This window comes from Podarcis melisellensis, assembly GCF_964234715.1.
Source record: "Podarcis melisellensis genome assembly, chromosome: 9".
In the NCBI taxonomy this organism is placed as follows: Eukaryota; Metazoa; Chordata; class Lepidosauria; order Squamata; family Lacertidae; genus Podarcis; species Podarcis melisellensis.
The window spans coordinates 66,646,305-66,662,128 of record NC_138541.1 but is presented as its reverse complement, the minus strand read 5'-3'; the positions used below and the strand labels follow the sequence as shown (position 1 = coordinate 66,662,128).

At 43.7% G+C, this 15,824-nt stretch overlaps 2 protein-coding genes across 2 annotated transcripts in view; both read left to right on the top strand.

Annotated features, from left to right (window-relative positions):
- ANAPC4 (anaphase promoting complex subunit 4) overlaps nucleotides 1-15,824 on the top strand; it is a 39,776-nt gene that overhangs the window by 9,761 nt on the left and 14,191 nt on the right. The window contains exons 9-21 of the mRNA XM_081924460.1: nucleotides 1,228-1,338; nucleotides 2,384-2,467; nucleotides 2,911-2,997; nucleotides 3,883-3,947; nucleotides 4,044-4,086; nucleotides 4,167-4,243; nucleotides 6,434-6,534; nucleotides 6,612-6,663; nucleotides 8,364-8,419; nucleotides 10,174-10,220; nucleotides 10,576-10,632; nucleotides 11,882-11,938; nucleotides 14,838-14,931. Coding sequence (XP_081780586.1) covers nucleotides 1,228-1,338; nucleotides 2,384-2,467; nucleotides 2,911-2,997; nucleotides 3,883-3,947; nucleotides 4,044-4,086; nucleotides 4,167-4,243; nucleotides 6,434-6,534; nucleotides 6,612-6,663; nucleotides 8,364-8,419; nucleotides 10,174-10,220; nucleotides 10,576-10,632; nucleotides 11,882-11,938; nucleotides 14,838-14,931 — 931 coding nt within the window. The remainder of the gene's footprint in view (nucleotides 1-1,227; nucleotides 1,339-2,383; nucleotides 2,468-2,910; nucleotides 2,998-3,882; nucleotides 3,948-4,043; nucleotides 4,087-4,166; nucleotides 4,244-6,433; nucleotides 6,535-6,611; nucleotides 6,664-8,363; nucleotides 8,420-10,173; nucleotides 10,221-10,575; nucleotides 10,633-11,881; nucleotides 11,939-14,837; nucleotides 14,932-15,824) is intronic.
- LOC309377246 (BBSome-interacting protein 1-like) lies at nucleotides 4,479-5,299 on the top strand (the record flags this gene model as incomplete). Its single annotated transcript, XM_081924237.1, has 1 exon — nucleotides 4,479-5,299. A coding segment is annotated over one exon (174 nt), but the record flags the coding sequence as incomplete, so codon positions are not given.

The following is a 15,824-nucleotide window of genomic DNA, read 5'->3' as shown; positions in this document are numbered from 1 at the left end:
CATCCCTACATGCACACATGGAAAAAGAAAACATGTCAACCCTAATCAAAACGTACTGCACTGTACAATTACAGTGGTGCCTCGCAAGATGAAATTAATTCGTTCCACAAGTTTTTTCTTCTTGCGAGTTTTTCGTCTTGCGAAGCACGGTTTCCCATAGGAATGCATTGAAAATCAATTAATGCGTTCCTATGGAGACCGCTTGCCAGGCTGGCGGTGCGGAGAAGGGCTTTTCTCCCCACCGCAAGCCTTCAGGACAGGTACGGGAACAGAGGGGAAGACTTTCGCCCACCGCCAGCCTTCAGAAGAGGTCCTGGACCTCTTCTGAAGGCCGGCGTGGGGAGAAAATCTTTGCTCCCCCCCCCGCCTGCCTTCCCGGGATAGAGGAGAAGCGCAGCGTGTTTCTCCGCTATCCCGACGGCTTTTGAAGGCAGGCGGGGGGGAGCAAAGACCTTCGCCCTCCGCCGGCCTTCAGAAGAGGTCCTGGACCTCTTCTAAAGGCCGGCGGGGGGCGAACGTCTTTGCTCCCCCCCGCCTGCCTTCCCGGGACAGCGGAGACTTCTCCGCTGTCCCGGGCGATCTTAAAATGCTGGCGGGCAGCAGCGAAGCCTTCGCTGCCGTCCCCCAGCATTTTAAAAGCCCCTGGGACAGCGGAGACTTCTCCGCTGTCCCGGGCGATCTTAAAATGCTGGCGGGGGGCAGCGAAGCCTTCGCTGCTGTCCCCCAGCATTTTAAAAGCCCCCGGGACAGCGGAGAAGGCTTCGCTGCCGCCCGCCAGCATTTTAAAATCCGCTGTCCCGGGGGCTTTTAAAATGCTGGCGGTCGATAGCAAAGCCCTCCTGTCCCCAGAGCTTGCGGGGCGGGAGGTGGGGAGAAGGGCTTTTCTTCCCACCGCCAGCCTTCAGAACAGCCTTCCGAAGGCTGGCAGTGGGGAAAAAAGCCCTTGTCCCCCCCCCCCGCCAGCCTTCAGAAGAGGTCGGGGGACAGACTGTCCCCGGACCTGGTCTGAAGGCGGTTTCCATAAGAACGCATTGATTGATTTTCAATGCATTCCTATGGGAAACCGTGCTTCTCAAGACGAAAAACTCGCAAGACGAAAAAACTTGCGGAACGAATTAATTTCGTCTTGCGAGGCACCACTGTATACAGTTTTAATTGTATGAAACGTGATTTGTTCCTCAATACTAAGAAAATTAGGTGTATAACCTTTGCATTGTTTTCTTGTAGGTGACTGGTTCTTGCCTTGCTTTGTGCTTATCAAGTGACTTGAAATCCCTGTCGGTTATTACAAAAGTAGAAGTTTCTCCAGAAAGTGAGCCAGAAATAACATACTTCCAAGTGAGTAAAACTGCAGAAATACTTAGCGGCAATGTTTTGCTCTGGGTTGTTTTGGGGGGTAAATCATCCTTGTCAGTTCCGTTCTACAGTGGATGTATTCGGAATGTTTCTGAGCAACTGTGTTAAAATTTGACTTGCTGGGATGGCATTTTTTAATTTTCAGTGGCTTTCCTTCCCCATCAAAAATAAAAGGCCATACCTTCTAATCTTTTCTTAGAGGAAACCTTGCGCATTTTCACCTTTTGTTGAAAAATGGGACTAATTTAATTCCTGCCCCTATCTGGGCAGGCATAGTCTAACTTCTGTTGCCTATGATCTGATAACCTCTAGGTTAGATTACTGGAACGCATTATATGTGTTGTTGTTTAGTCGTTTAATCGTGTCCGACTCTTCGTGACCCCATGGACCAGAGCACACCGGGCACTCCTATCTTCCGCTGCCTCCCACAGTTTGGTCAAACTCATGTTCGTAGCTTTGAGAACACTATCCAACCATCTCGTCCTCTGTCGTCCCCTTCTCCTTGTGCCCTCCATCTTTCCCAGCATCAGGGTCTTTTCCAGGGAGTCTTCTCTTCTCATGAGGTGGCCAAAGTATTGGAGCCTCAGCTTCAGGATCTGTCCTTCCAGTGAGCACTCAGGGCTGATTTCCATCAGAATGGATAGGTTTGTTCTTCTTGCAGTCCATGGGACTCTCAAGAGTCTCCTCCACCACCATAATTCAAAAGCATCAATTCTTTGGCCATCAGCCTTCTTTATGTTTCAGCTCTCACTTCCATACATCTCTACCGGGAAAACTATAGCTTTAACTATACGGACCTTTGTTGGCAAGGTGATGTCTCTGTTTTTTAAGATGATGTCTAGGTTTGTCATTGCTTTTCTCCCAAGAAGCAGGCGTCTTTTAATTTCGTGGCTGCTGTCACCATCTGCAGTGATCATGGAGCCCAAGAAAGTAAAATCTCTCACTGCCTCCATTTCGTGGGGCTGCTCAAACAAACCCAGGTGGTGTAATTTCCTCTGGCTATAATTTTATTCTCTTCCTGCTATAGTTGGACACCAGTTTGCTCTCAACCTATTTACCAGAAGTGACCCGAATGGCTAGAAAATTCACACACATTTCAACTCTCCTGCAGGTACTGTATTAAAATTCTCTGGCCCATTTTGCAGTCCCACTGGAATAAATCCACTTGATTTAACTTGTCTAGATTAAATTGATCCATCTTTGAGAAAATTAAACTGTTGTCCTAAGGATAAGTTTCATTGAACTACTTCCAAGTAAATGTAGTGAGGATCAGGCTGCCAGTGTGTTTAATTCCGTTTCAACTTAATCTAGGATCGGAGGAAAGAAGGGATTTATTTTATATAAGATAAACATTGGTTTTATGCAGTTTTAAAATGCATTTATCTGGGTTTGATAGTGATGGCACTATGCAATTTTAAAATATTTTAATGGAAGCCATTCATTGAGGTTGATTGAATTTAATTAGTACGGCAGATTTCTTTCTGCAAAATTGCATTTGTTTCCAATGCCATAGAAAAAGGTAGGCATTTCTGTCCTTTCTCTGTTTGTAAACAGTATATAAAGCTGTCGCTGACGTGTATGTGTGAAGCTTGGGAAGAAATACTGATGCAGATGGATTCACGGCTAACCAAATTTGTGCAGGTATTGTGAAAACTCTTCCAATTCAGGTGATCGTTATTTTAATACTGCTTCTCGTAATATTTTTCCCATGTGAAGAATAGGAACAGGTTATTGTCGCAGATGCTCTGTTCCAGACTAGGTAGTCCACTTATAATGACACCGTGTCCCCATGCCTGGTCTAGAGGGTGAGGAATTTTTTAATCTTTGCTGTTTTATCGTGTTTTTAATATTCTGTTGGGAGCCCCCCAGAGTGGCTGGGGAGACCTGGCCAGATGGGCAGGGTATAATAATAATAATAATAATAATAATAATAATAATAATAATAATAATTTATTATTTATACCCCGCCCATCTGGCTGGGCCTCCCCAGCCACTCTGGGCGGCTTCCATAAAAACCAAAAATACAGTAAAATCACACATTAAAAACTTCCCTGAACAGGGCTGCCTTAAGATGTCTTCTGAATGTCAGGTAGTTGTTTATCGCTTTGACATCTGCTGGAAGGGCGTTCCACAGGGTGGGCGCCACTACCGAGAAGGCCCTCTGCCTGGTTCCCTGTAGCTTTGCTTCTCGCAATGAGGGAACCGCCAGAAGGCCCTCGGCGCTGGACCTCAGCGTCCGGGCAGAATGATGGGGGTGGAGACGCTCCTTCAGGTATACTGGACCGAGGCCGTTTAGGGCTTTAAAGGTCAGCACCAACACTTTGAATTGTGCTCGGAAACATACTGGGAGCCAATGTAGGTCTTTCAAGACCGGTGTTATATGGTCTCGGCGGCCGCTCCCAGTCACCAGTCTAGCTGGATAATTAAATAATAATAATGTGTCCATGTGTCTTCATTATTCCCAAGCGGGTAATGGGTCCTTGAATCACAATTAAATGTGTTTGTATTGCCACCTTCAATCTGCAGGAAAAGAACACGACGACGTCCGTTCAAGACGAATTTATGCAGTTGCTGTTATGGGGCAAAGCAAGGTACTGCGCAGGAAGTTGTTTTTCATCAGAGTTGTGTACTGCGTTGTGCTCACAAGCAAAGTGAAATTTGTGTGTGGTGTTGTTTTCCCTATACAGCCTTGAACTTCAGGCGTTGCTTATGAATCAGCTCACAGTAAAGGTATACTAGTGCACATGTTAAAATACTGTTACTGCCTTTTGATTGACCTACGCTGCTAAAAAAAATGTCTCTTCCAACAGGGCTTAAAGAAACTTGGCCAGTCCATGGAATCCTCTTATTCCAGTATTCAGAAGCTTGTCATAAGTCACTTGCAAAGGTAACATCTCCTGCTGTGTTGAGAGGGACGCAAATAAATATAGGAACTTATGGAACAGAGAAAACTCAAATACATTTGATGCTTAAGTCAGTTGAAATACCACCGCCACCTTTGGGCCGCTATGGTGGTCCCCGCTGTGGGTTGAGCAGCTGAGCCCGGCAAATAGAAGCAGGGAGGCAAGACAGACTGGTGGTGGTTGTTCTTCAATTCTGCCACTAGAAGAATGTCTGAATGAAAATTTCGGGAAGTGCTGCCCAAGCAAGGGATGTTAGCAGTAGAAAATGTGACTACTATGGTGTTATGCAAGCCGAAGCTGCTACCTTTAAAGTCAGTAACCCTAGAAAAGCTTGAGAAAATGCAAGATGAAGCACAGGAAACTATTCAACAGCAGGAACTACTTGCTCAATAATGTTCAAACTCTGAATTCATTCAATAGTTTACTTAAATGGATTTTCTATACTGCTGTATCAATGTATATAGCAATATGATATGCTGTGTAAAACATTACACACGAACAGAATAGTGGTTGTAGATTCTTACAGATTTTCCCAATTGTACTGCTCCCTTTTAAAATATATTCAAGTATGTAGTCGTTTAAATCCAGGTAATCTTTTAAAAAATGTCATTCAGAATCCTGCTCTAGGATTTCTGTATTGTTTTTCAAATTGGAGGTCAACTTAGCAGCCTTACATACGTTACTGAACCTTTAACTCAGCATGGGGAACCTTTTTGGCCCAGCAGGTCAGATCTTTCACCTCTGCAGGACAATTCTTGACAGGTGGCAGCTAATTTGCCTGTTACCTAATATCACAATGATGCTGGATGATTGCCATGAGGGTTGCCACACCCACCAGCCCATCCCTTGTGCAAAACGTGGGAACCACAATCCAAGTGGCTTTGCCAGTCCTATGCTCAGCAAAGTGCAGTGTGTTGGGCTGACAAAGCTGCTTTCTGCAGAGATCAGCTGAGCAATTGGGTTTCCCAAGGTTTAGGTTTAGAAAGGTTGATATGTCTCCGCTAGACTATTAATAAAACTTGTTTCTATACGTTTAAATATACCAATATGCTAAAGAGTAAAAAAGAAAAGAAAAAGAAATACCACCGCCACCTTCCCATTCCACGGAAGAAAAATTGCTAAAATACTTCTCACTTACGCAAGGAAATCCTAGCTTAGGCTGAGTATGAGTGATAACCAACATTAGCCATTTTCAGAGTAGACCCCTTGAAATCAGTGGATTTATTGATCCCATTGAGTCTACATGAAGTATTATTAACACTCATCTATCACACTATACGAGTAACAACCTACAGTGGTGCCCCGCAAGACGAATGCCTCGCAAGACGGAAAACCCGCTAGACGAAAGGGTTTTCTGTTTTGGAGGTGCTTCACAAAACAAATTTCCTATGGGCTTGCTTTGCAAGACGAAAATGTCTTGCGAGTTCCTGCGGGGTTTTTTTCCTCCCCCCCCTTTTTCCCAAGCCGCTAAGCCGCTTAACAGCTGATCCCTAAGCCGCTAAGCCGCTTAACAGCTGATCCCCTAAGCAGCTAAGCCGCTTATCAGCTGATCCGCTAAGCCGCTTATCAGCTGATCCAGTAAGCCACTTAACAGCTGATCCGCTAAGCCGCTTAACAGCTGATCCGCTAAGCCGCTTAACAGCTGATCCGCTAAGCCGCTAAGCCGCTTATCAGCTGATCCGCTAAGCCGCTAATAGCGCTAAGCCGCTAATGGGCTTGCTTCGCAAGACGAAAAAACCGCAAGACGAAGAGACTCGCGGAACGGATTCTTTTCGTCTTGCGAGGCACCACTGTAGTTATGAAGAACTTGAGCTTACTTTTTTTTTAGCTTTTACCCCAGCAAAGCATAACTCTGTGGAGCTGTCAAGTTAGCTAACAGCATAATAAAGCAACATTAAAATTAAAAGCAGTATGAAACCAACATCTTTCTTTCTTATTTATTTTATTGGGTTTTATAAACAAGAATACTGCTATACAAATAAGTAGACCAAGTTTTCTCATGTCAGGAGTAACCGTGGACCAAACATCATATATAAACTATAAATCACTTGTATTTTGCTTGGTTTCCTTCAGTCTGTCAAATATTCCAGATTATTATTCTTTAATAATGATGCAGTGTTGAGTGTGATGACAGCTCCTTCACTGAAATGTTTTTTGCTGCCTTGCTTTGATAGCGGCTCTGAGGCGTTGCTTTACCATCTCAGTGAACTGAAAGGAATGGCATTGTGGAAACAAAAGTACGAGTCTCTTGGACTGGATGGAACAGGAATCGAAGGTACACATTATGAGCTTTCTGGCTAGCATGTTGATCGTCAACTCAGCTGATGTTAAATAACTGTTCTCTCTTTACAGAAGCTATTACTGCGGTGGGCTCCTTCATCCTTAAAGCAAATGAGTTGCTTCAGTACGTATTCATCTAGCTTGTCGGATGCAAAGCATTTTTAGACTTTGGTTTCCTGTTGAAATGTTGGGAGCAAAAGTTTGTTGTTGTCCAAAATACAACTTAGTCTGTACAAAACAAAAATTTTTCCTTCCAGTAGCACCTTAAAGACCAACTAAGTCAGTTCTTGGTATGAGCTTTCGTGTGCATGCACACTTCTTGGTATGAGCTTTCTTCACACGAAAGCTCATACCAAGAACTGACTTAGTTGGTCTTTAAGGTGCTACTGGAAGGAAATTTTTTTGTTTTGACTATGGCAGACCAACAAGGCTACCTATCTGTAACTTAGTCTGTACATCTTAGTCCAGTGTTTCCCAACCTTTGGTCTCCAGCTGTTTTTGGACTACACTTCCCATCATCCTTAACCACTGGTCTTGCTCGCTAAGTATGATGGGAGTTGTAGTCCAAAAACAGCTGGAGACCCAAGGTTGGGAAACACTGACTTAGTCATCACCTTTCTGTGATGATCCTGACCAATATTTTGCTGTAAATATTACTCATAGTGCATAAGCAGCACTTTGCCTTTTCATAGAATCATAGAGTTGGAAGAGACCACAAGGGCCATCGAGTCCAACCCCCTGCCAAACAGGGTCCTTCCCATGTCCCAATTCCCCTCAGGTAAACCTGCACCAGCTCAGGTAGAGACAACAACCTATTGCATACTAGTCACAAAAGTTAACCTGGAAAGTCAAGTGCTAGACTAAATTCTAGATTTAACCCAATGTGTTTTCTTCAAAGCAAAATCAGTTAACACAGTATTAAGTAAGACAGTAATAGACTGTGTTTGTCTCCTAAGTGCACATCAGTAAATGGTAGAAAAGAGGTCTGTGTTGCATGTCTGTACTATAGGTAGAAGAACTATATCATACTGGTATTTAAGCACTAGCCTGCTAGCCAGAAGAGGTCAGGAATTGCATATGTACATGGAATTCCATGCTTGCAGATTGGCAGAGGAAGGATGGAATATTCCATCCCTTCTCTGTGGACAGATGCAAAAAGGGACCTTATAATTGTTGCGTAAAAATGAAGATTTCAGCAAGAACTCTGCTAGAAGAGGGAAAGACACCTCCCCTCCTACTCCTCTCCCTATAGAAGTACAGTGGTACCTCGGGTTACATACGCTTCAGGTTACAGCCTCTGCTAACCCAGAAATAGTGCTTCAGGTTAAGAACTTTGCTTCAGGATGAGAACAGAAATCATGCTCCGGCAGCGCAGCGGCAGCGGGAGGCCCCATTAGCTAAAGTGGTGCTTCAGGTTAAGAACGGACCTCTGGAACGAATTAAATACTTAACCCGAGGTACCACTGTAGAACAGACTAGCAAAAAGGTTGCAAGCTAGTAACGTCTGATGAACATACAGTGGTACCTCGGGTTAAGTACTTAATTCGTTCCAGAGGTTCTCATCCTGAAGCAAAGTTCTTAACCTGAAGCACTATTTCTGGGTTAGCAGAGGCTGTAACCTGAAGCGTATGTAACCCGAGGTACCACTGTATTTATAAGGTTGCATTATATTAATGATATTGCAGTGATGACGTACCTTTCAGCGTGTGGAACTGCTCGCATGGAAGGAAATTGTAACGAGGGAGATGGGCTTTAGAAACACCTTTCAGTCAGGGCAGCGTTTGGAATAGGTTTTAATGCCCTTTCTCTTCTTTCCCTCTACAGAGTTATAGACAGCAGTATGAAGAACTTCAAAGCTTTTTTCCGGTGGCTATACGTAGGTGAGGAAAAATTAGTGCTACTGATATAAACCAGGGTTCGATTTCGTGAAGCGTAGCTGAAAAATGGAAACCTACGCACATGAAGGGATAGGGCTGAATCTTATTAGTTTATTAGCCACCAGGGAGCATGGTTAATTCTGCTGTAATAGGTTGGGTAAGGGGATGCGGGTGGCGCTGTGGTCTAAACCACTGAGCCTCTTGGGTTTGCCGATTGGAAGGTTGGCGGTTCGAATCTCCACATTGCTCTGTCCCAGCCCCTGCCAACCTAGCAGTTTGAAAGCATGCCAGTGCAAGTAGATAAATAGGTACCACTGTGGTGGGAAGATAAACAGCATTTCCATGCGCTCTGACTTCCATCATGGTGTCCTGTTGCACCAGAAGCGGTTTGTCCACAGACTCGGAAAGCTGTCTGTGGACAAACGCCGGCTCCCTCGGCCTGAAAGCAAGATGAGCGCCGCAACCCCATAGTCACCTTTGACTGGACTTAACCATCCAGGGGTCCTTTACTAGGCAACTCCACATGGACAAGTTTTTTTCTCCTCAGAGATGAAAGGAAGCCACCTAACCTATTTAAAAGGTAAATAGGTTGGGTGGCTGCCTTTCATTTCTGAGGAGAAAAAAAGTAAAGACTTGTCCATGTGGAGTCACCTAGTTCCCACCAACAGGGACATCATGAAATAGGAAATGCCATTCATTTCCTTTCTGAAGACAGCTTAGGGCTGTGGAGGAGAAGCCATGGTCTCCCAGTGTTTCCTTCCCACACCCAGAAGGGCTGGGTTTTCAAGAAGGACAAGGGGAATGGAGAAGGGGTGGGGGGCAGAATAGTTTTAAGTTTTCCACTTGGAAAACTTTAGGGGAGAGCAAGTTACTGTCCATTTCCTCCTCCCAGAGCAATGTTGATAGGCCTTTTGAGTTTTAAATATTGTCCCTGAGCAGGTATTTTACACAAAGAGATATAGGAAAAAATAACCATGGCATGTTCTAGTTGCTGCCATTGTGGCATTTTCAAGCGGGTATACAGTGGTACCTCGGGTTACATACGCTTCAGGTTACATACGCTTCAGGTTACACACTCCGCTAACCTAGAAATAGTGCTTCAGGTTAAGAACTTTGCTTCAGGATAAGAACAGAAATCGTGCTTCAGCGGCACGGCGGCAGCGGGAGGCCCCATTAGCTAAAGTGGTGCTTCAGGTTAAGAACAGTTTCAGGTTAAGTACGGACCTCCAGAACGAATTAAGTACTTAACCCGAGGTACCACTGTAATTACTATGTTTTATCATTGCTGTATTTTGGTGAAAGGGACGCAGGTGGCGCTGTGGGTTAAAGCCTCAGTGCCTAGGACTTGCCGATCGAAAGGTCGGCGGTTCGAATCCCTGCGGCGGGGTGCGCTCCCGCTGCTCGGTCCCAGCGCCTGCCAACCTAGCAGTTCGAAAGCACCTCCGGGTTCAAGTAGATAAATAGGGACCGCTTACCAGCGGGAAGGTAAACGGCGTTTCCGTGTGCAGCTCTGGCTCGCCAGAGCAGCGATGTCACGCTGGCCACGTGACCCGGAAGTGTCTCCGGACAGCGCTGGCCCCTGGCCTCTTGAGTGAGATGGGCGCACAACCCCAGAGTCTGTCAAGACTGGCCCGTATGGGCAGGGGTGCCTTTACCTTTACCTTTATTTTGGTGAAATCTTCTCTTTTGGAAGCGAGGGCAGTGGAATGGAAATTATTGCACTGTCCTGGTAATCTCTCTTTTTTTAAATTTTCCAGCCATGCTGAGGATGTCAGAAGATCATGTCCCTCCAGAGCTGAACAAGGTAGTATTTCTGTGCTTCGTCATGTATCTTCCATTTCCTACATGTATTTAAAGGCAATACCATTACACCCTATCTAATTAGAAATGTACAACAGCTATCCAGTGATATCTAGCCCCCTTAACTAAATTAAATATTGACAAAGAATAAAATTGACATGGTTGCTCACAGAGTATTATTGACATTTTAATGTTAATTAGGGTTGTGTTTTCTTGTTTGATCTGCTACTCTATAATTATTTTATATTCAGTAATTTTCATGTTCTTTTAAAGAGAAAACTTTAATTTTGATGCTCCTGCTTGCAGAATTTTGGCAGCTGATTTTTAAAATGTGATTTTTTCCCTCTTGTTTCTCAAAGATGACTCAGAAAGATATTACTTTTGTTGCCGATTTTCTTACTGAACATTTCAATGAGGTAAGTTTTTTTTTTAATTTGACTGGCTACTGTGAGTAAATTATTACATTTGCACATGATCTAGCTGACTTGGAGTTTTTGTTCTTTGAAGTGAAAGCAAACAGATACATCTGTTCAGGTCAGCAAAGGAGATCTGAATTTAGAAAACAGATTTCTGCTCATACATTTGAAGGGAGAAAGAAATGTGCATTTGGGTTATTGTGATTTATTTATAGACCACCCTTCCTCCAAAAATCTCAGGGTGGTCTATAACACTATATAAACATAACTGTGAAATATCTTAAAACAAAATAAAACTTGATAGTAATACAAATTAATGACAGAGAACATTTCAGACTCAAAACAGGTAAAAAACTATAGTGGCTCAGCTTTCCCCACAGCTTGAGGAAATAAATGTGCTTTTTAAAAGAATCTAGAAGACTTAAGTTACTACCAAGATTCATATTCATGGTACTGGGGGGGAAATCTATGAAATGTTACTATACAAATAGTTCTTAACACCTCACAAATTAAGTCAAATACACTTAGCAATACCAAGTAAATGTTGAAGACACAATACACCCTATTTTGAGGGGAGGATAATTTGTAATTTCAGCACAGAAATAATTGGATAACCCAATTATTCAGTTATTGTAAGAACCCAGTACTGGAAGAGGACCTGGAAGTAACATTTACTTTCTGCTGTGAGAGTACTTCTTGCAAAAGCTTGAACACAAATGCAACCCATTTAGTTTCAGAATGGATTGGAAAAATGGGGATGTCTGGAATAATGACCAAATTGATGTACTATAGCAGAGAAAGTCAGGAACGGATAGAGCATTGGTCTTTATTTTATTTTGGAATGATAACATTCCAGGGCAAGAGTGATCCATGTAATCTACGAAAGCAAATATTTCTCAAATATATACACGTGTGTGCTTGTGTGTTTCTGTTCTCTTAACTAGAATAATACATCTACTGTATTTTAAAAAGGGTACCTAAAAGACAGTACTGAGGGGGGCCAATCAGGAGGCAGTTCAATAATTTGGGTGCCACTGTGGAGAAGGCTCTGTGCTATTTCACACCAACCGCACATCTCAAGGCCTGGGGGTATTTGGAAGCTAATTTGCCTCCTTCTGATACATATCCCACCGAGGCTGTGATATAATTGAATGTGGGGCCTTGGGAGTTAGTTATCTTAATAATTCTTCACGTTTCCACTTAAAATAAAATATACATTCCATTCCATGTTTGTTTGCTTTTTTTTTAGGCACCTGAGCTCTACAATCGTAAAGGGAAATACTTTAATGTAGAAAGAGTTGGTCAGGTAATGAATCAAGTCTCTTTGGTAAGACGGGGAGGTGGGCAAATGAGCTGCTGAAGGAAATATATTTTGCAGGTCGGAGCTAATGGCAGGGATAGCCTATCGCTCTGTAAAGCCACGTTCAGCATTCTGGAATCCGTTTAAGCAAATCAGATTAATTTATGTGAACAAACGTGCTTCGCTGGCAAGCTTTCCCACTCCTTACTCTCAATATTTATAGCAACATACAGTAAATCTAAATAATATTGAGAACAAAAATAGGTGAGGGCCTTCAGACTATGCTAACTGGCTTCCTTGAGGCGTCTCACTGATTGCTGGCCTATATTGTGTGTTCCTCGGACCCCCCAGAATATGCATGAATTTTCTCAGTGCTGCCGTGTGGTTTAGAAATTGTTAACTGCCGTGGGGGATTCTGTCAGCTGTTCTGATGATGGCTGGGTACAAGCGGCTCCAGTTTGACGCAGGTGTGACTTAAATGATCCTTCATCAAAACGCTCTTCTTACCTATTTACATAACTCAGACACGGCAGAAACTGTCACATAATAATACAGACATACAGTGGTACCTCGGGTTACATACACTTCAGGTTACATATGCTTCAGGTTACAGACTCCGCTAACCCAGAAATAGTGCTTCAGGTTAAGAACTCTGCTTCAGGATGAGAACAGAAATCGTGCTCCAGCGGTGTGGCGGCAGCAGGAGGCCCCATTAGCTAAAGTGGTTCTTCAGGTTAAGAACGGTTTCATGTTAAGTACGGACCTCCGGAACAAATTAAGTACTTAACCTGAGGTACCACTGTACCTCGGGTTGAAGTAGCTTCGGGATGAGTATTTTTGGGTTACGCTCCGTGGCTACCCGGAAGTAACGGAGTGCATTACTTCCGGGTTTCGCCACATGCGCAGACGCTCAAAATGATGCCATGCGCAGAAGCGGCGAATCGTGACATGCGCAAGCACGGGTTGCGTTCGCTTTAGGATGCTCCGGAACGGATCCCGTTCGCATCCAGAGGTACCACTGTAATAATTTATTATTTATACCCCACCCATCTGGCTGGGTTTCCCCAGCCACTTTGGGCGGCTGCCAACTGAATATTAAAAGCAGAATACAGCATTAAACTACTCTGAAACCTTCGCAACGCACCCTCCCTCCAGTTCTTCTCTGTTCTCTAGATCAGTCTTTCCCAACCTTGGGCCTCCAGCTGTTTTTGGACTACAACTCCCATCATCCCTAGCTAGCAAGACCAGTGGTCAGGGATGATGGGAATTGTAGTTCAAAAACAGCTGGAGGCCCAAGGTTGGGAAACACTGCGTCTAGATGTGCAGCAACTCTGGGGGGGTTTCCATTTCTGACCTCTGCCTCGCAACACAGAAGTGATCTCATGAGTCACTCTCTTGCAGAAGAGTATAAAAGGTTAACGAAAGAAAGCTGGGCTTGCCAATAGCTTGATAGCAGACCCAAATCTCTCCAGACAGCATTCTCAGCAGATGCACCACATTGCAAATGATCGGTCATTCCGTCCTACTTGATTTGCTCAGAGGGGGAAAGGTCTCTTTGACTTTGGGGGAGTTTATTTACTAGCAAGTATGCTTAGAATCGGGACATGGGTGGCGCTGTGGGTTAAACCACAGAGCCTAGGACTTCCCGATCAGAAGGTCAGCAGTTCCAATCCCTGCAATTGTGTGAGCTCCCATTGCTTGGTCCCTGCTCCTGCCAACCTAGCAGTTCGAAAGCACGTCAAAGTGCAAGTAGATAAATAGGTACCGCTCCGGCGGGAAGGTAAACGGCGTTTCTGTGCGCTGCTCTGGTTTCCCCAGAAGCGGCTTAGTCATGCTGGCCACATGACTCGGAAGCTGGACGCCGGCTCCCTTGGCCAGTAAAGTGAGATGAGCCGGCCATGGTTGGACCTAATGGTAAGGGGTCCCTTTACCTTTTTATGCTTAGAATTTCTGCCTTAACAGATTTGAAGAAAACCTTGGGATTGCCAAAAGTCTTAAGAACAGAAGACATTTTATGGCCCTTGAAGGTTTTTTTTTAACAAATCAGCCTCTGAGCAGCTGCAAAGATGAGGGTTCAAGTTCCAGGGGAAAGTAGCAAGCAGGAGGGAGGAGGGAGAGTTAATCTTTTCCCCAAAAGATTTACAGTGGCATTCTATAAATGTCTACTCAAAAGTATGTGTCATTGAACTCAGTGAGGCTTACTTCAGAGTAGACACTTGCAGAATTTCTCTGTAAATCCCTTGGTAAATTAAAAAGTTGTTTTGAGAGAACAGTAGTCCCCAAAAACTTCTTTTTTTAAAATATACTAGTGTCAAAGTTAAGGAATACAAAATTATACATAGGCACTTCCATTTACTCTGGATTCTTCATGAAGGAGCGTGAACAAATTGCTCATTTAATTACCATATTTTTTGCTCTATAAGACTCACTTTTTCCCTCCTAAAAAGTAAGGGGAAATGTGTGTGCGTCTTATAGAGCGAATGCAGGCTGCGCAGCTATCCCAGAAGCCAGTACAGCAAGAGGGATCGCTGCTTTCACTGTGCAGCAATCCCTCTTGCTGTTCTGGCTTCTGAGATTCAGAATATTTTTTTCTTGTTTTCCTCCTCCAAAAAAACTAGGTGCGTCTTGTGGTCTGGTGCGTCTTATAGAGCAAAAAATACGGTAACTCCTCACAATCACAAGAGTCTAGTTGTAGATGATAGTTTCATAGAGCAAAGGTTTATAACCATCTCTGATAAACTAAGATAACAGGTTATTTTGAGTAAACTGATTACTGGAAAATAAAAAACATTCCTAAGAAAGGTCACAAAACTTTCTTTAGTAGGTTATCTATTTGAAATCGGAAGGTCTGGTCATATTTTCCCAACCTCGTTGAGATATAAACTTGTTTTGTCTTGCTCTCCAGTATTTGAAAGATGAGGACGATGACCTCGTGTCCCCACCTAACACAGAAGGAAACCAGTGGTTTAACTTCCTCCAAAATAGCAACCATCTCAAAGGTACTTCATTCTCTTATTAACCAGATGAGCTGAAGATGATGAGTCTGCAAGCATTCAAGTACAGTTGTTTAATATGGCACAGTATAGATTTGGCAATCTGTGTTGTTCTTACAAGTGAGTGAGCAAGTGTGTTTGTTCAAAAGGGGAAGGGAGCTGAGGTGGAACTGCCAAACTAAATCACCCAGTCCTTCCATTTAAACATTTCATTCAGTCTTGGTAGTATAATCTTAGGTTGCTTTTTCATCAATAACTGATTTCTTTAGATGAAATTGTGACATTTGAATGCGAATTTCATTGGATGTATGCAGTACAGACACAATCTTAAGAAATATGCTGTACCAAAATATTTTCCTTTCAGAACCCAGTTTTTGACAGCCTGTTTTCACAGTGCAGTTGTACATTTTGAATTTGAACGGAATCCGTTCCGGAATTCCGTTTGACTTCCAAAACGTTCAAAACCAAAGCGTGGCTTCTGATTGGCTGCAGGAAGCTCCTGCAGCCAATCGGAAGCTGCGGAAAGCCCCGTCGGACGTTCGGCTTCCAAAAATAGTCCGCAAACCGGAACAGTCACTTCCGGGTTTGCAGAAGGTATGGGAGCCAAAACGTTCGGGAACTAAGTTGTTGGAAAATCAGGGTTCCTTACTGCATGGGTAGCGAAGGAGAGAACTTCAATTTATGCACGTATCTTAGAGGGTTTTGTAGTGTTTATAATTAATTTATTTCCACTCTCTGTATACCACTTAATCTAAGCCTCCTATGTATATTTTGCTCTAGGAGGCTTAGTTCGGTCAGAATCCAGTATACACTTCCAAAATTAACACGAAATACATTGCTTCTCGTAAATGAGCCACCATAGTTGCTAGAGGGCCATGGAAATTTGTGTCCCAGGCTTA